Genomic DNA, 19,854 nt, shown 5'->3' with positions numbered 1-19,854 from the left:
CAAGCAGCTGTTTGTTATACCTCTTTGATAGATGAGGAGACTGAAACTGAGAAATTCAGTGCTGTAAGTTTTACATTCTTTATGCTGTACTGTAACTTCCTTTGGAATGTGTCCGAATTGGAGCCATTTGGTCCATCTCCCTCACTGCCCTAGGTTCCCACAAGGGCTAGTCATTGAAACCCTGCTCTGTCTGCAGTTAGTGAGAAGAATCAGTGTCCCTGCTTCAGTCCCTGAGATAAAAGGACCAAATCTATCTGATAATAGATTATGTGAAACCAATAATTTTAAGTTAAATTTCCTAGAATAATCAACAATATCTCATGAGCTAAACAGCTATTCTTAATACATAATTGCTCAAACTATATTCATTATATAGACAACTTTATGAAGCTCACTAATGAAGTTCCTTGCACAGTGAATTTTCCATCTTTTTATACGTTCATCTCCCCATGTCCCTTGGGAAAAAGAGATGATTCTAAAAGAGAACATTTCCCAGGTGAACAAAGAGCTTTTCAGGAAACTGGGACCTGTCCCTCGAGGATGCCGAGAAATGTCAGATTTCTTATATGAATTTGATTATGGGAAGTGTTAATGCATGCATGTGTTTGTCTTTCCCCAAGCAGATTTCCAGCACAAGTTCACGGTGCAGGCCTCCCCCACCATGGATAAAAGGAAGAGTCTTATCAACAGCCGCTCAAGTCCTCCTGCAAGCCCCACCATCATTCCTCGTCTTCGAGCCATCCAGTGTGAGACTGTTTCCCAAATTAGCTGGGGCCAGAACACACCAGGGGCACCTGTCCCCCGCTCTGTCCAGCCACCGACTGGTCCAGGCTTGCTCCATCCATAACTTCTGCCACCTCTCCTCGACAATGTGTATATACATGCACATATGTACGCAAACCCTTAGCCCTCTCCCTTGTCTCTCTCCATTAACTTTACTACTGCCCCCTCTACCTTTTAGTCACATATCAGCAAAGGGGTTTGTGGGTACTAATGGGATCTTGAGTGGTTCGCAAAGCAATTTGAAAACTGGTGTGTGATGTAGATACAGGTTACTACCTGGCCTGAGAACCTCGCACACTCTTTGCCATATTTGGGGCATTGTTGTTTTTCTTTCATCCACGCGTCCAAAGGAAGGGTTTTTTTTTCAAAGTATAGGTCCTAAGGAAACTTGCCATATACTTTATAATAAGCCAAATCTGGACCGGTTTTATCTTTGCTGCAGTATTTGCTTAAAAAAATATACTCACACGTACATATAAGTGTGTGTGTGAATATACACCCATATGTGAATGAATTAGTTTCCCTGATTTAAAGACAGAGAGATTTTATTTAAAAATCCAAGATTTCGACCGGGCGTGGTGACTCATGCCTGTAATCCCAGCACTTTGGGAGGCGGAGGCAGGCAGATCATGAGGTCAGGAGATGGAGACCATCCTGACCAACATGCTGAAACCCCACCTCTACTAAAAATACAAAAAAAAAAATAGTTGGGTGTGGTGGCACCCGCCTGTAGTCCCAGCTACTCGGGAGGCTGAGGCAGGAGAATCGCTTGAACCTGGGAGGCAGAGGTTGCAGTGAGCCAAGATTGCACCACTGCATTCCAGCATGGGTAAGACTCCGTCTCAAAAAAAAAAAAAAAATGAAAGATTTCTAGCTTGAAAAATGAAGTGAAATCAGTGAGTTTCTTTTTTCATGTGGCTGCAGTTGGCTGGCACTAATAGCAGCTTCCATATACTCCATATTTTGCCTCAGCCCCTTCAACTCCTTGTTTCTTGGTAACTAGTTCACTTCGCTCATTTATGATATAAACACAATCCCTGGGGCATTTGGGTTTCAACCCTTGCTCCGAGGTATTCATGTCAGAAAAATATTCCTACTCTCTTATCTGTCTTTCTCTAGGCCTGTTCCTTCCCCCTCTCCTACTCCTGACTTCTTTTCCATAACCTTGAACTCCTCATTTTCTTCCTTTCCGGCCCTTTCTTTTCAAGATTTCTGCATTTCCATGCCTTCCTTACCCCTTGTCTTTTTTTCCCCCCTCACCTGCCTCCTTATTTGCTCACTACCCAATCCCACCCAACAAAACAAGTTAAGTCAGATCTGTTTGGAACTCTGATGTCTAGCTGGCCTGAGCTCTAGCTTTACATTGGATTTGTGAAAATTGAAGAAGTGTTTCCATGTTTAGTACTCTGAGAGAGCTAAATGATTGGTGGCTGAGAACTCCATTACTTTCCTGGAAGGGTCCACTTGGGCACAGAGTTTTTGATAAGGTCTAACTTCCTTGCAGCTCCAAATGTGTGTGTGTGTGTCTGGCGGTGTAGAGGCTAGTTTGGGGGAGCCCTGTCTGTCCATGTTCTAGATCCTGTCCAACCCTTGTTATTCACAGTGACACCAGGTGAAAGCAGCAAAACTTGGGGCAGGAGCTCAGTCGTCCCAAAGGAGGAAGGGGAGGAGGAGGAGAAGAGGGCCCCAAAGAAGAAGGGGCGGACGTGGGGGCCAGGGACGCTTGGTCAGAAGGAGCTTGCCTCGGGAGATGAAGGGTAAGTGCCAGATGACATGAAATTCTTTCTCGCTTGAAGATGGATGCACCATTTAAACATGGGATATGAAATACCTTTTTTTTCTCTGTCGTGTGTTTGATTGCTTTCTGAGAAATTGCAAGCTTCTTGATCTTTACAACAGTTTTTCGACCTCCATGTTCCTGGAACCTCCTAGGACAGACATGGAAAACTTTTTCCATAAAGAGCCAGATAATACATATTTTAGTGATTCCTATGGCTCTTGAGCTCCACTGTTGGAACATAGAAGCTGCCAGAGACCATGGACGACATGTAAATGAGCAAACGTGACTGTGTTCCAGTAAAACCTTATAAAAGCAAGTGGCAGGCAGGGTTTAACCCACCAGTTATAGTTTGCCAACCCCTGAAGGCGTTCTACTCAGAGTAGCAAGTAGCCCAAGCATTAACCAAATGGAAAAAGTTCTGCCAGACTGTTCTGCTTATACCTGGCTCTTCGTCCTTAAAGCATTCATGCAGAGGAAAGAGAAGAAAGAGCAGAGGTTAACAGGACTCTGTTGCCTAGAGGTTCATCCTGAAGCAGGGGCAGGCAGAATAACCCAGCCCTGGTAGTGCAGTTTTATACAACTCCAGGGCCACTAGAACTTCTTTCAGGTCTCACCTCATAGCCATGCTGCCATGTATGATGGCCTCCTCTGGGCAGGGCACAAGGGGGCTGAGAGCCTTGAGTGTGCTTGTATTCTCTCTCATGGGCTTGAGGCCTGGGGTTCAAATTCTCCCCTGAGCCTAGGTTCTTCCCAGGCCAGGCACTCACAGTGTAGTAGTGAAGATCTTTGACTTTGGCACCAAACTGCCTGGGCACGAACCCTGGCACCACCACACCTAGCTGTGTAACCTTATGTTTTCTCATTTATAAATGGGATCAGGCTTACAAGTGCCCTGAACCTGCAAATGGCCTTGGTAATCCTTTAAATACTGAGATTCCATGTCCAAAATCTATGATTTTCCCATGTCAGATCTGAGCTGAAGGTAGAAATCACAGTTTGATTCATAAAGGATTGAGTCTCTGAAGCTAGGCTTTGGAAATCACTAGATACCTCTGAGCAGAAAGTTAGGTATGTAGCGCAAACTACCTCAGGTAGGTAAGAATCCAGCGATGGAATCCTTGGGGGAGCAGATTCTTCTACTAAGTTTTGTAGGGGCGAGAGCTCTCCAGTTTGTCCTTTGAGCTCTCGGCTAGAGTAGGGTCGAACTGGGTCTGAGAAAGTCAGTCACCCTGAGTCTCTTGATATTTCTTGCCATTAATGTGATTCCAGGTAGAGTTTACCAGACTGGCTATGGATTTTAATAATTCCTATGGTTCTGCTTCATTTAAAGAATTTTTTTTTGGTCTTGGTAGTAAATTAACTTTATTTCACATTGCAAAATATTAACTTTGGAATTTTCTTCTTCCTCCCAAACTTTTGAAGGAATTAAAAAATACATGACTTAATTTTTTCATGATTCTCAGTTCCTATTGAAGGAATAAAAGTAGATTCTATCCAGGCTTGAGTGAAGACCTCTTTAATATCAGAAATTTTGAGAACTTCTATGTGATAATATTTCTGGTTTTAGTACCTTTTAACTAAAGAAAACGTGATGAACAAAAGCCATTTTGAATTCAGTAATGTTAAGTGAGTTTTGCATCCTCATCCTTTTAAAAAATAATACGTATTTGTCCAAACATGCATACCTCTCTATAGACTGCTTGGGTATCTATGGATTCACAGGCCCCCTGCAACTGTGCTGCAGGTGCCCAGGGATCTTTGTCCTGGGCCTGTGGTGGCTTAAACAGGATCATCTTGTTAAGATTCTTTCATGGTGTGGGCTTTGCGGCTGCACAGTGGGAAGGCAGCTGGCGATGTAGTGTGAGTCCATCTTTGATGTGGGAGAGGCTGAGCTGGATGTACCCTCCATTGCCTGCTACTGATTCTCTTTATTCATTGAAGATCCCCTCAGAGACGTGAGAAAGCTAATGGTTTAAGTACCCCGTCAGAATCTCCACATTTCCACTTGGGGTGAGTCTCATCTTCACCCTTTCACCACCTGTCCTGGTAACAATGTCCCTTCCATTTCCTTGTTCTCACAGCATACCCCATAGAATCAAGCCTCGTTATTGCCAGGGCTGAACTGACTTTTTTGTTTTTGTTTTAAGCAGTACCATTGTGCACCTTGGGAAAATTCCTGTGTTGATCTTATTTTACCATATTCTTCACTCCACTGACCACTCCAATTAGGATACTCCTGCTTGGTTTTAGAGAGGCTTAGATATGTGGCTATTTGTCCTTTGGTCTTCAGCACTGGTTTTGACTTTACTAGTCTGGATTTTCCTGGATCCAGAGCTGGAAGTAATATTACGAGAGTCTCAGTTGGAAGCCCCAGGCTGTGGGTTTGGCAGCAGGCTTATCTCTGTCTCTGTATTTTGGTTGAAACCAGTGGTGGTTGGGATGTACTTTAATTTGCTGGTATTTCTGATAGCACTTGAAACAGAATTCTGAACAGGGAAAAAGTTGATCCTCTGTCTCGCTCAAGATGGCTAGGGCTTTGGGGAAAGTGGTCTTTAGTTGAATGATTCTTTCTAGCCTTAAACAAACAAACAAACAAACAAACAAAAGAGCAACTCTGGTCATAATCCTGATATTTCCAGGGCAACCATATCCCACAGATTCCTCAGTCCTCCCTTTTGCTGTCCTCTAGGGAAAAGACCAGTGCTTCTAGGCCTCTGGTTCCCACCTTCTACAAAGTGGTTGGCGGGGTGCCCAGGCTATATCCTCGGAGAGTTTCTGGCTTTCCATATGAGCTGATTACAGGGATTTGAAAGCGAGCCCCTGTCCTCTGTCTCTCCACCCCCAGACAAACCAAGGGCTCTGCTTCAGCACTGTGCACTACCCACATAGGTCTGTCCCACAGTGCACTGGGTTGGTACAGCTTTGTTGGTTGATCTTTCCTTTTGAAAAGGGGATGGCTTTGAAAGTTGCGTAAGCATGCCATAAAGCGTGGAAAGAGTCTGAGAAACGCTGTGTGTGGAGTAGCCTGATCCATCTCTGCTAGCTCGGCTGCCCGGTGCTTGCCTGGCTTCGCAGGTCTTTGCATCACAGTAACTGTAATGCCATGAATGTGTTGTGTCCAGTGTCTGCTTTGAGTGCTTCTCTCTTAAGATGGGCTCAAGCAAGACCCCCGCCAGCAGGGCCATCCTTATTCTTTCTGTCTGCTTGCCAGCCTGCCCACTAGTTCTTTCTATAGTTCCACAGCAGCATGTGAGGGGGGTGGGTCATGTCATTGCCCTTTTCTTCCCTGGAGCATGTGCATTTCTGTTTGTGAAGCAGGTGGGCTTGGTAAGGGTCGTTGCCTGTATGTACTCCGAGTCTCTTTGGTAGAATGTGAAGCAGGCAGGGAGAGACGTCTCCATAGCCCCATGAAGCTGAGGGTCGAGTAAGAAAGGTAACCAGTTCTGACAGTTTCTTCTTTTCGTCTGATTCAGCCTCAAGTCCCTGGTAGATGGATATAAGCAGTGGTCGTCCAGTGCCCCCAACCTGGTGAAGGGCCCGAGGAGTAGCCCGGCCCTGCCAGGGTTCACCAGCCTTATGGAGATGGGTAAGCATAGCTCCTGTCTTGGCTCTCTCCCTGCTCCCTTGGGGCATTCTTGCCGAAGCTTCTAGGACTGTTTAAGGACCCCTGTTACTGCTTCATGGAGGCCGTCTCCGCTTCTACTCAACTCCTGCCCCCTACCCTATCCCTTCTTAGTTTGCTCCACTCCCATTTCATTGAGTCTCCCCAAATTATCATTTCCTCCTGCTGCTGCCATGGAGCCTGCCCTTGGAATTCTATCCCAAGGGACCAGCCATAGTCTTCTTAGGGCAGTGCAGATGGGTGAGGCATTATATCATTCATTTACCTTATCTGGATCTAGTTCCCCAGTGTGGCGAGTCCACAAAGTGGGGGATGGCAGTAAGGACACTGCAGCCTTTCTCCCAGGAAGCTTTTCCCATGTTGCCCTGTAATGACTGAATGGGGAGGTGCTTCTCCACACTGTCTCTCAGATAATGCTGTCTCTGTAGATTTCCAGGGTCATAATACATCAGTCAACAGAGTAGATTGGCTGTCCTGCACTAGGGATTCCAATCCTTTGCAGGAGACTGATCCTAAGACAAGTTGCTAGGCCATTGTCCTAGAAATCCAGAGGCCCTTTTAATTTTAAGGTATAAAAACATTGGGAATGTTTTTGTTCTAGAATGTTCAGTGTTCTAGAAACTCATACTGCACTTTGTGTTAAGGGGCCATTATTAGTCAGGGTTCTCCAGAGGGAGAGAACCAATAGGAACCAAAAGGAAGTTTATTAGGGAGAATTGGCTCACACAATTACAAAGGCAAAGCCCCGTGATAGGCCATCTGCAAGCTGGAGAATGAGAAAAGCCTGTAGTGTGGCTCCCAGGGAAGACAGGAGAGTGGCTCAGTCCCAGTTTGAAAGCCTTAACACCAGGGAAACCAGCAGTACAGCCCCCAGTCTGAGGCCTGAGAGCCCCCGAAAGGCCTCTGTTAGAGGTCCGAGAGTCCAAAGGATGAAGAACCTGGACTCTGATTTCCAAGGGCAAGAGGAGAAAACGTGTCCCTGTCTGGAAGGGAGAAACAGAGAGAGCAAGCTAAGCAAGCTGAGCATGCCCCTTTTTCTGGCTGCTTTGTTCTAGCCTTGCTGGCAGCCAGTTGGGTGGTGCCCACCGACATTGAAGGTGGGTCTTCCTCTCCCTGCCCCCGACTCCCATCTCAGTCTCTCCTGGAAACAGCCTCACAGACACCCTCAGCAACTGTGCTTCACCAGCCATGCAAGCATCCCTCAGTCCAGTCAAGTGGATATGCAAGTCACCATCATAGGTCCCTTATGAAAGAAATGGCAAATTAGCGGATCTTTTCTTCTGCTATAAGGAAATGGGCTCTGGAATAGAGAGTGGTTTCCCTGTGTTGGGGGTTGGATAAAGCCCCCTTGGTTCAGTATTCAATTCCATGTCCTGGTCATCATACCATTTAACCTTTGTGTCCCTGAGACTGAGACAGGAGGCCTGGGTTTAGGGGAAAGGGCCAGATTCTTATTCCTGTCACCTCACTTCCATTTCCTGTTTCTCTTCTGCTCTTGTCATCTTCACAGAGGATGAGGACAGTGAAGGCCCAGGGAGTGGAGAGAGTCGCCTACAGCATTCACCCAGCCAGTCCTACCTCTGTATCCCATTCCCTCGTGGAGAGGATGGGGATGGCCCCTCCAGTGATGGAATCCATGAGGAACCCACCCCAGTCAACTCAGCCACCAGTACCCCTCAGCTGACGCCAACGAACAGCCTCAAGCGGGGCAGTGCTCACCACCGCCGCTGCGAGGTGGCTCTACTCGGCTGTGGGGCTGTTCTGGCAGCCACAGGCCTAGGGTTTGACTTGCTGGAAGCTGGCAAGTGCCAGCTGCTTCCCCTGGAGGAGCCTGAGCCACCAGCTCGGGAGGAGAAGAAAAGACGGGAGGGTCTTTTTCAGAGGTCCAGCCGTCCTCGTCGGAGCACCAGCCCCCCATCCCGAAAGCTCTTCAAGAAGGAAGAGCCCATGCTGTTGCTAGGAGACCCCGCTGCCTCCCTGACACTGCTCTCCCTCTCCTCCATCTCCGAGTGCAACTCCACACGCTCCCTGCTGCGCTCTGACAGCGATGAAATTGTCGTGTATGAGATGCCAGTCAGCCCAGTTGAGGCCCCTCCCCTGACCCCTTGTACCCACAACCCCCTGGTCAATGTCCGAGTGGAGCGCTTCAAACGAGATCCTAACCAATCTCTGACTCCCACCCACGTCACCCTCACCGCCCCCTCGCAGCCCAGCAGTCACCGGCGGACTCCTTCTGATGGGGCCCTTAAGCCAGAGACTCTCCTAGCCAGCAGGAGCCCCTCCAGCAATGGGTTGAGCCCCAGTCCTGGAGCAGGTGAGTCTTCTTCCTCTTTTCTCTTTCCTTTGTGCCTCCTCAGGGAGTGAAGATGTTTGCAGGCCTCATTTTCTCTTTGCACTTATGGACTTGCGTGAACATCATTCCTCCTCTTAGCCAATCAGGAAATACAGATTTGGTATCAGGGAGGCAGCCAGGGCTGGCTGACTTCTCTCTGACCTGTGCCTCAGGGGTCTTCCCTGAGGATTGAAAGAAGACAGGCAGGTTCTAGGAAGAATCAGAAGACCTGGGACTCCTTTGGAGTGTCCGGCCCTGAGTCTTAGGGTAGTTTTCAGGGCACAGGAAGGGAAGGAGTCTGGCTTCTAGTTATTCCCTGAGGAGGAGGATGCATTTTCCAGGAAGGAATCTTGCACTGCACGTGGGAGGGGTATTTTCTGCCACATAGCTGGGATTTTGCCTCTCATTATAGCATTAGTTCACACGCACTCAGAAGGCAGGCTTCCACCCATTCATCACACCCTTCGTCACTCACCCCTGACTCATACGTGCCTCCTCAGGCATGGAGATGAGTCCAGGTAAACTGCTATCCCTGTGCATATGACTGCCCTCAACACCTGACACACCTGGGGGCACACACTCTTTCCTGTCCCGTCTCTTTCCTGCCACCGTCTCTTGCTCCCTGGCAGACCTAAGTCTGACTTGGAAACAGCCTCTAATCCAATAGGGAAAGGGGGGATGGTAATACCCTTTCAATGAGATTTAAATGTCAACAACAATTGTATTTAAATGTTTGACGTGACCTGCTGTCCCGTTTTTTGTTATACTCAGATATGTGACCTATTTGGGAACAGAAACCCTATATTACTCACCTTTGGACTTCTGATACCTAGCTCTGTTCCTGTCACGTGTTTATTACATGAATGAACAGTAAATGAACAGACATGCCCTTAAGTCAGGAGGCAGCAAGCTTTTTTGGTGAAGGGCCAGATAGTAAATATTTTAGGCTTTGTAGGCCGTGCAGTTTCTGTTGTAACTACTCAGCTACGCTGCTGTAGTGGGAAAGCAGACACTGGATGTGGCTGTGTTTCAATAAAATTTTATCGTATTCCTTTTTTTCTTTTTTTTTGAGACAGAGTCTCACTCTGTCACCCAGGCTGGAGTGTAGTGGTGTAATTACAGCTCACTGAAGCCTCCTGGGTTCAAGTGATCCTCTTGCCTCAGCTTCCCAAGTAGCTGGGACTACAGGCATGGACCACCATGCCTGGCTAATTTCGCAAAAAAATTTTGTAGAGATGGGGTTTCATCATGTTGCCCAGCCTGGTCTTGAACTCCTGGGGTTAAGTGATCCTCCTGCCTTGTCCTTCCAAAGTGCTGGGATTATAGGCATGAGCCACTGCACTCCACCTAAAACCTTGTTTATAAACACAGGTGGCTAGCTTGTGTGTCATTTGCCAACATCTGCCTTAAGTTATTTCATTACAGATATGACCCCCATATGTCCTATTATTCTTACCAGATACAGGGATCATGGCCTTCTAGTTCACTGCTGTATCCCCAGTGCCTCCCAGTAGGTGCTCCACAAACGTTTGGTGATTCATGTTCTCCTGAGTGCATAGGGATATGGTAGTGTTGTGGGGGAGTAGTGGATATCTAACCCCGAAATATGGCACATCATCTGTTGCTTCTCCCTTTGTCTTTTTGACCAGGAATGTTGAAAACCCCCAGTCCCAGCCGAGACCCAGGTGAATTCCCCCGTCTCCCTGACCCCAATGTGGTCTTCCCCCCAACCCCAAGGCGCTGGAACACTCAGCAGGACTCTACCTTGGAGAGACCCAAGACCCTGGAGTTTCTGCCTCGGCCGCGTCCTTCTGCCAACCGGCAACGACTGGACCCTTGGTGGTTTGTGTCCCCCAGCCATGCCCGCAGCACCTCCCCAGCCAACAGCTCTAGCACAGAGACGCCCAGCAACCTGGACTCCTGCTTTGCTAGCAGTAGCAGCACTGTAGAGGAGCGGCCTGGACTTCCAGCCCTGCTCCCGTTCCAGGCGGGGCCACTGCCCCCCACCGAGCGGACGCTCCTGGACCTGGACGCAGAGGGGCAGAGTCAGGACAGCACCGTGCCGCTGTGCAGAGCGGAACTGAACACGCACAGGCCTGCCCCATATGAGATCCAGCAGGAGTTCTGGTCTTAGCATGAAAAGAATTGGGGCGGGCAAGGGGGACAGCTGGCGGAGATGAGGGGAGCCGGGGGGCACAGCCCTTTCTCAGGGTTGGACCCCCTGAGATCCAGCCCTACTTCTTGCACTGATAATGCACTTTGAAGATGGAAGGGATGGAAACAGGGCCACTTCAGAGGGTCTCCTGCCCTGCAGGGCCTTTCTACCCATATCCACTGGAAGGGCTGTGGCCATCAGCTCTGGCTGTATAGGGGAGGGAGGGGTGCATGCATGTCCCCCACCCTCCACAGTCTTCCTTGCCTTTAGAGTGACCCTGCAGAGTCACTCAGCCAAATCTGTCTGCTGCTCCCTCTCCTCAGCCAATTGGGTGTGCGCAGAGCTGTCCTGGGGTCCCTTTGTCAGCCCCGAGTTCAGCTTCCCAAACACCAGTATTGGATATTCTGTGATTGATTTTGCTCCTCCTCCACTGTACCCCAACACCCAGGAATGGGAATCTGGCTTGGTTCGAGATAGGAGCTTTTCTGTGTCCTAAGCCCTTTCATGCTAGCAGGAAGACCGAAAGCAAGGTGGCCCAGTTGGGGTCACAGGGCTTGATAGACCTGGCACTACCTATCTGCACTTCCAGGTGCCCCACCTATTTATTTGAGCCCACAGGTGGAAAGGGGAACTGCCTCAGTGAGAACAGGGGGACGGGGGTGTTAGGAAAAATATAGTAAAGTTGCAGTGAAGAGGTTCATGAAGTATGTCCTTGTTCTTTTTGGAAACTCTCAGCAAAGGGCAAACCAGCAACTGTTGAGGGTACCCATCTAGCTACTTGGGGTCAGGACCTCATCAGACCAAGTTCGGATACAATCATATGCTCATCCCAGGAATAGTTTACTGGGGGACTCACTCTCTGGTGCCAGTTCTAAGTCAGAAACAAAATTCCACTGTCTGTTCCTTTTGTTGTCTGAACTTTATGTGTTACTCCCTTCGTTTGGTCTTCACTCTAATCCCTGGAGTTTGTGGGCTTTCAGTTATGTTTAGTTAGTAGATATCACCGCAATGAACAGCATATGAAGCAGAATACCATATGGCCACCTAAACACTGGGGCTTGGGAATTCACTCTCAACTGGGCCATCCATGTTGTGATGCCCTTGAAGTAAAATGGAGCCAGCAGGAGTACCTTCTGTAAATGCATGTGGCAAAGTGCTATTTATAGGGTGCCCAGGGAGCCCCTGATGTACAATAACCTTTAGGTTCCCCATACTGGAAACTGACCAAGGCCTGTGCACAGGGAGCCCCTCATGCTGGGCTCTGGACCATGAGCAGAGTAGGAAGGATAGCAGAGGCCAACCCTGACCTTTCTGGAAGTTATTTCCTTAACTTGAATGTTGAGCTTCATCTAAAGCTTTCTCATGTATGTCTTCTCCATGCCACTGCTCTGAGGCCTCCTGTGTTATGTGTGAACAGTTGTCTTTATGTGGGAATGATGACTTGATTGGGAGTAGAGTCTCGAGGTCATTCCCCTCTTCCCTCGAGACTCTCTGAATGCTGCTCCACTGTCTTTTGTCTTGGAGGTCACTCAGCAGGTTCCTTGCATTTGCTGCCTGAATGTGCAGCTGGCAACAGTGATGAGTTGGTCACTGCTCTTTCTCCATAACTAGGATAGATGTCCTGCCTTGGTGATCACTAAAGGGGTGACCTTGGTTTTCAAATTGTTCCTTGCTTTGTGAGCCCATTAGCACTGTGGTTCAAGGGGCCCACCAAGTCTTGGACAGGAAGGCACTACTGGTTTTGTTGCCCAAGATTTTGTTATTGCTTTTCTTCTGTGTCCTTCTCTTTGTTCAGTGAAGCCAGTATGTAAGATACTGTTTTTGTCCCCATTCCCCTCCTCCTGGGCTAGGAGGAAAAAATGTGAATCTTACCAGCAGTTCCAGGCAACCAAATGATTGTTCTTCATTCTTGATGGGGAGAAGTACATACATAGTCTGTTCTGACCGGGCGCGGTGGCTCACGCCTGTAATCCCAGCACTTTGGGAGGCAGAGGCGGGTGGATCACCTGAGGTCAGGAGTTCAAGACCAGTCTGACCAACATGGAGATACCCCGTCTCTACTAAAAATACAAAAAAATTACCTAAGCGTGGTGGTGCATGCCTGTAATCCCAGCTACTCGGTAGAATGAGGCAGGAGAATCACTTGAACCTGGGAGGCAGAGGTTGCAGTAAGCCAAGATTGCGCCATTGCACTCCAGCCTGGGCAACAAAAGCGAAACTCCATCTCAAAAAAAAAGTCTGTTCTGTGCCTTCCTTCCCCCGGGCCCTCCATCACCTCAGGCTAAGCCATGAACACATCTGTATATCCTTGGCTTCACTAAATGGCACTCTTATGGCCCTCCAAACCATGCTGCCTGTACACAATGCTCTGTGGTATGAGGCAGAGATTTTTCCTTTGCTCATTTTTAACGTTTGCCATTGTGTTAGGTTGCAGCCATCTTTCTAGATGTAGTGTAACTGATGTAGTGTAAACTGAATGATGGTCACCTGCCATTGAGTGACAGGTTGAATGCCATCCTTACTTGTCCACTGTGGGGAAAGATAAAGGAAGGCTAGATCTTTGCTGAGGAAATAATTGTATCTGAAAGAAGCCAAAAGCAGGGTTATCTAAAGGTGCTACTGGGGGCATCCATGAAGAAGGAACAGTTACCATCTCTCAACTCCTACACACCTGGTCTCTGATGGGCCCTGACTGCTGCACTCTCTCTGTGGGGCAAGGCTGGAGATGGGCTAAGGATCTGTATAGTAGTAGCAGGTCTCAGTGGCTTTCTCTTCACTCGAGTTCCCTTGTTCTGTGGTCCTGGTCAGGAGCAGGCCCTGAAGCTGTGAATGAAGCCACTTGAGTGGCCGTAGCCGGCCCCCCCTTCCCCTGCCTTCCCTTTGCACAAAGACACATTCCTTCTGCTCCTGGCAGGTGCTCAACTTCATGGAAGATGATAATAGGAGCAGTTACTGTTCTCTGCCCCTGCTCCTTGGGTTCTTCAGCTCCTTCCGCTGATTCGGATTAGCCCCTGTTGACCCCCTTGGGAATCCAGACTGCTGCCAGGAGGCTGAGTAGATCCCTCAGTTATCTGTATGTTATTTCTGAGAGGCTTTGGCGGATCTTCTTCACTTGGCATCCTGTGGCATCCCTAGGGTCTGGTGGTAACAATAATAGCCACGATGATACCTTACATTTGGACAACTCAGAATAGTGCTAACTTTTCCTCCTGACCTTTGCAAAATGACATCATTTTCCTTGTACATTTGATACACTTGCTAGTAGAGAAGGGGAAATGCTTAAAGATGAAAATTCAAATGAAGAGAAATGAAAAAGTGGCTTGGACTAATTGCTGAGTGAGGCCACCGGGCTCAAAACTGAACAGGTTGGCTGCATTCACCATTCTGCTTTTGCTGTGTGGCCATAGGCTTGTCTCTTTAGCCCCTCTCAGATTTTCTTCCTTTAAAAGCAATCATCACATGCTTTCCTCTCAAGGGAGTTGGGTATATGTATCAGAAGGTCAGTGAAGCACCGTAGCTCCTTGCCAGCTCCTTCATCTCTACAGGATGAATCGCTGAGAGTGGCTCTCATCACCTTTGCCTTGAGGGAACTTGCCTTTTCTTTCGTCCTCTGGCTTCTGGAAGAGGAGTGATTTGGAGGTGGCTGAGCATGACTAATGGGAGCCCCCGTCAGGCCCATGCCCTTCTGCCGCATTTATGTAGCACCTGGTATTGACAAGCATTCTTTCCTAATTCCCACACTTAACTTGTCGGACGCTGTCTGCCAATGTCATCCTCACCATTTGTATCTTACAGAGAAGGAAATGGGAGAGGGAGGTTGGTAGCAACATCAGAGTGACAGTTGGTTGTCTCTCATTTCTTGAGGTCATCAGTCTGATTTGTTTAGAGCCTGGAATCATCCCAGTTCCTGGAAGAATCTTTGGAAAAGGGTCCCCTTACCCTTGGGATATGTGTCATGGTCACTAAGCCCCCTTTCCCTCAGGCTGCTGTTGCTCAGGGACACAATGAGATACCGCTAGAACATCTAGACCTGACTTTTCATGAACTCTTTTGCCTCTGTGGTCCTCACATTATAGTCCTGCCTCTCTCCTCCTTCCGTTGTGTGAAGGAGACACCTCCTGAGCAATCCTAACTCATCCAGCTCACTTTCAACAAAGCAAAGAGCAGAGGACACTGAAGACTGGATGGCTGTGAATGGCACACCTTGCGGTTGAAACCATGTTGGCAGGAACCTGGTGATCCAAGCTGCCTACTTCCTGGGTGTGTGAATTTGCACACATCTTTTCCCCTCTCTGGACTTCAGAAGCCTACTGTGAACTGGGACGATGCTATCTACTTTCCCTCCTGAAGCCCTTCTAACTTTAAAATGTATGGTCCTGGAACCATGAGTCCTGCACAGAAACTACAGCCTTGCCAGATCACTTCCCTTGGTACAGAAAAATGTGCGTGTGTATGAAATATATGTACGGTTTTATGTCAAAAACAGTCGAATGTCAGCTGTTACATATGGTTCACCCTAATGTACCTGCCTCTCTCTTTGGCTTTAGATCTGAGAATGACTTGTTTTTGTCAAGGTATACTATTGTTAGAAAGACATTACCAAATGCATCTCTTCTTTCAGATCAGCATATTCCTAGATTAGGAATTCAAATTAATGAAAATTCACATGTGAAAGGAAAATCCATTGCTATTGCTGGGCTTTTCCCTGGCATTGCTACCTGGGTGGGTGCTCACCACTTCAGGTGCTGGTGTTGGAAGGCAGGAGGAGGAAGCTGAAATCCTGTCGATTAAGGCTAATGAACAGGGCTTAGGTGCCTAATTAGTGTGACTCAGCCCGGGACTTCTGGTTAGCTGTGCGGGCCAGGTGAGTCTCTTATGGACTTCCTCTCAGAATGCTGTTTCTCATTTTGTCCTGATGAGATATTGACAGTCATGTACACCCGCTTCCTCATCCATTTCCCGTCTTGGGCCCTGGAAGTACCTTGGCCTCCATAAGCTACCTAGGGAACCCTGGCTTTGCTCTTCAGCATTTTGGGCTCACTCCATGATCAGGAGCCAGTAGGACTGATCCTCCCTGATTCTTACTGCCTGTGGTTCCCCATCCCCTACAGGGAGCCTGCTTTGGGCCTTGAGCTGGTAAGGGAGAAGAGCCTTGGGGTCCAGCTGGTTGTGGGAGCTGAGTTTTTCCACACCACTCTTTGTTAACCCTTGGAAACAGACCTGCCTTTGCCCTAACCCATCTTCCTACCTGTCTGGTCTGACCTGCCCTCCTAGTTTTACTAGGCTGATTGGCAGGTGTGGACATTATAGGTGTCTATCGAGATAGGTGTCTAACTAGTTAGGTGTCTCAGGATTGGACAGCAGAATACAATTCCAGGGGTGCACAGACAGGCCTCTCCTACCGGGACATGAGGGATAGACATCTGGCCATTCTGAACCTAGAGGTCAGAGTAGTCACAAGCGGAGCCTTGGGGAGCGAGGGCCCGGGGGATGTCGTGTTCCTTGCCCTGCATTCACTGAAGTCCAAGGCCAGGTTTCAGAAGTAGTATGCTGCCCGTTCCTGAGATCCTTCACACCTGGACACTAACCCAGATAAAACCTGACTTAGAATTTTGATACTGTATTCATCGTGGAATTTTTCAGTAACTCTGATTTTTAAAAAATATTTCATTGGAATATGATTTATCTTGATTACTGAGGTTCTTTGTTTTTTGGCGCCCCCTTAAATTTTAACCCAAGGCGAGGCCTCACTCCACTCTAGACGCAGCCCTGCCTGCCCTCTGTGAGAGGGGCTTAGGTACCACTGTGAAATAGGTTTTATGTTTTTTTTCTTGCCCTTCCCCTCAAGTCCTCAGTGAGGCAGCAGCTGTCTGGGGGGTGCTCCCGTTTAAATAGGAGTGTGTATACTTACAGCAATGAAACATCTAGGAGCTTTTAACTTTGGATCTACACCTGGGTGTGACAGTTCCTTGGTGTTCTCTGGCTGCCTTTCTGGCTGTCTGCAGCCCTGAGGGCACTTGGGTGTGTGTATGTTCCCTGGAGAAGGGAAGTGATTACGGCAGAGAGGCTCCTTTAGATTCTCATCTTAAACCTCTTTGGAACATGTTTGAATTCCAGAAGTGAATGAACTGCATTCTCTCCTCCAGATTTCAGAAGGGACTGAAGTGAATGGAGGCTTTTTCACTCCCTGGCATGCCAAGAGCCACGATCCCTAGCTCTGTGCCTGCCCAGTGAGTCTTCAGAATTTGGCCATCACATCCTCTGCTAGTATCATTTCCACTGCCCTCCTCATCTTCTGTCGTCTTTATTTCATTCTTATCGTTTATCTCTACCTCCAGTTCAGATGCCATGCTGGCTGTGGCTCTTCATCACCATCAGACTGAGGCGTAGATGTATCCCGGCCTGCTTATGAAGACTGATAATACATGATAATTTTTTTCCATGTGGAGGGGCGGTGCTGTCCTAGTGATTCACATATATGTGTAATTTTTGACTCCTTACAATAATTCTGGGATGTGGGTGTTACCCCCATCTAAGGATGTGGAAACCAAGGCTCTGATGACTCTGTAATTTGCCGAGGGTCACACTGCTAGGAAGCAAGTTGCTAATCTGCTGGGTTGCAAAGTCACCTGTCTTTTTCCTCTGAGCGCATTTCTAAGCCACTGCTTAGAAGCTCTTGAGATAAAGTTGGCCTAGCTCAGGTCCACCCAGGTTTTGAGATTGCCCTTTGCCCAAGGAGGAGCTGTGTCCTTGGCTCGCCTGTCGTCTGCCTGTGACCGGACTTGGACCCTCACAGGTCTCAGCTGACATCCTCAGTGCTGCTGGCTGCCTTCCTCTCCCTGTTTCCTCTCCATGACTCCAGGGGTTTGAAGCACACAGGAGCTGGACATGTCAATTCTGTAGCTCTTCTCCCAACACCACTGAAGGCCATGAGCCTCTCTCCTCTGTTTCCAGCCTGCAGGTGCCCTGTTGCTGCTCTTCATTCCAGCTTCTCCTCACTTTTCTGTCAGTCTCTGAAGCTTGGAAGCCTTACTATAGCTTGTGTTTCCTCCCTGGGCGCTTGAGGTCAGGCCTTTGCCTCTTTGTCGCATTGAGCCACATGCCCTTGATACCCAGTTGTAGCAAAGAAGGGAGGTGATGAACTTGCTTACTTTCTTCTCTGATGTCCCTCCCTACGCATCCTGCACATTCGCCCACAACCACTCGCCATGGAAACCCAGATATGTTATAGTCTAAGGCTTTTAGAGGATTAAGGAAAGGAGTTGGAGGTAGGTTTTACTTAGTTCACAGAAAAGCTTACTTTGCGATTTTTCCTCCCCCTTAGGGCTTTTAAGTCTAGGTGAAGTGAAAGTTCACGTATGTGTTTGTTTGGTTCCTCTGTAATTAGCTACTAGTTTTTATCCCTAGACCTTCTCTGCTCCAATGTCTTGTCCATGTGTCCTGACCCCATGTCCTTGAATTCCCACTTTGCTTTGGGATTTAAGTTATTGTATGTTGTCAACAATATTTAAAGATGAAAAAGTTCTGAAGGAAACTTATCAGGTTCTTTCCTTTGGCTTTTTTTTCTTTCGAGGTACTGTAAATTGTTAACTAGGGATGCCAAGCAGGCTTGGTTCAATGGCTAAACCTCTTATTGTATTACAGTGTAACGCTGATCTCAGCCTGGTCTCAACGCCAGAGCACACAGAGACTTGAATAAAACTGTTATAACGATTACCTCTGGTTTGTTTTGGTTCTTTGTAAACGCATCCTTTCCTGTTTTGTTTTGTTTTTTTGAGACGGAGTCTCGCTCTGTTGCCCAGGTTGGAGTGCAGTGGTGCTATCTCAGCTCACCGCAACCTCCACCTCCCAGGTTCCAGCAGTTATCCTGCCTCAGCCTCTCAAGTAGCTGGGATTACAGGCACCCACCACCACGACCACCTAATTTTTTGTATTTTTAATAGAGATGGAGTTTCATCATGTTAGCCAGGCTGGTCTTGATCTCCTGACCTCAAGTGATCCACCCGCCTTGGCCTCCCAAAGTGCTGGGATTATAGGCGTGAACCACTGCGCCCGGCCTCTTTTTTCTTTCTAATTAAACCGAATGCTTAAGGAACTGGGCTGTTTCCAGGGAGTTTTCATAGGGAAAAAAATAATTGGAGAAAGATGGAAATGCTGCAGAAAAGAGGAGGTGGGTGAGAAGCCTCTCTGAGAGTCTAAGAGCCTCCAGCAGGATCATGGGGGCCTTTGTGAATGACACTGCCGAACGGTGCAGTCTCTGCTCACAGTTGACTTTCGCATAGCTCGTGGATTTTGGCTTTCAGAGCTGCTTGTGAGTATGGGCTGTCTCCTACTCCCTACCCCTAACCATGCTGACGTTCCTGGTGAAGTTGTGAATGGAGCTAAGAGGACAAACACATGGAGTTGTAGACATGTGAATAAGACTTGCCGGCTGTGGGTCACAGATTCCTTGTGGCTCTGATGCTCTTAATGACACTTGTCAGCTGTGTGACCTTGGCAAGGCACTTAACCTCTCTGGTCCTCTTCTGGAGCAAGCTGATCACAAAGCAGCCTTTGTGCTCTCACTTTCCATGATTTTGTGTTAGGCGGGGATGAGGATAAAAGCAGACAGGATGAATCTTGTTTGAGGCCATTCTTCACTGCTTGAATCTTCTATTTCATCACTCAGCTGCAGGTGGAAAAAATGAGTTCTGAACTTAAATAGACACCCTCATGCGTGAATACAACCTTTCGTTTCTCCCTGACCTCTTTGCCCTTTTCTCTGACACCCGGGGAGGGGTGACTGAGGTGGGGTTCTGTGCTGGATGCTTGGATTGTGAGGGCAAGTCTGACCTTTTGCTGAGCCTTGAAGTTAGTTTGAGCAGAATCCAGAAAACCTTTGTAAAGCCAACTGGGCAAAGATGAAAAATTGACCAATCTCCTTGCTGGTGCCATATGGAAAGGTGCCATACTGTTTTTTTTGTTGTTGTTGTTGAGACAGAGTCTTGCTGTGTCACCCAGGCTGGAATGCAGTGGTGCGATCTCAGCTCACTGCAACCTCTGCTTCCTGGGTTCAAGTGATTCTCCTGCCTCAGCCTCCCCAGTAGCTGGGACTACAGGCACATGCCACCATGCCCAGCTAATTTAGTATTTTTAGTAGAGATGGAGTTTTGCCATGTTGGCCAGGCTGGTCTCATTTAAAC

At 48.1% G+C, this 19,854-nt stretch overlaps 1 protein-coding gene across 1 annotated transcript in view; it reads left to right on the top strand.

Annotated features, from left to right (window-relative positions):
- Positions 1–18,388, top strand: part of MAP3K9 (mitogen-activated protein kinase kinase kinase 9) — an 88,967-nt gene extending 70,579 nt beyond the window's left edge. Inside the window, exons 7-12 of the mRNA XM_007987160.3 lie at positions 624–746; positions 2,387–2,540; positions 4,505–4,573; positions 6,037–6,149; positions 7,696–8,499; positions 10,167–18,388. Coding sequence (XP_007985351.2) covers positions 624–746; positions 2,387–2,540; positions 4,505–4,573; positions 6,037–6,149; positions 7,696–8,499; positions 10,167–10,651 — 1,748 coding nt within the window. The 3' untranslated portion in view covers positions 10,652–18,388. The remainder of the gene's footprint in view (positions 1–623; positions 747–2,386; positions 2,541–4,504; positions 4,574–6,036; positions 6,150–7,695; positions 8,500–10,166) is intronic.
- The last annotated feature ends 1,466 nt before the right edge of the window (positions 18,389–19,854 follow it).

This window comes from Chlorocebus sabaeus, chromosome 24, assembly GCF_047675955.1.
Source record: "Chlorocebus sabaeus isolate Y175 chromosome 24, mChlSab1.0.hap1, whole genome shotgun sequence".
NCBI classification, from domain to species: Eukaryota; Metazoa; Chordata; class Mammalia; order Primates; family Cercopithecidae; genus Chlorocebus; species Chlorocebus sabaeus.
The sequence above is the reverse complement of the archived record's forward strand: the minus strand, read 5'-3'. Positions and strand labels throughout refer to the sequence as shown.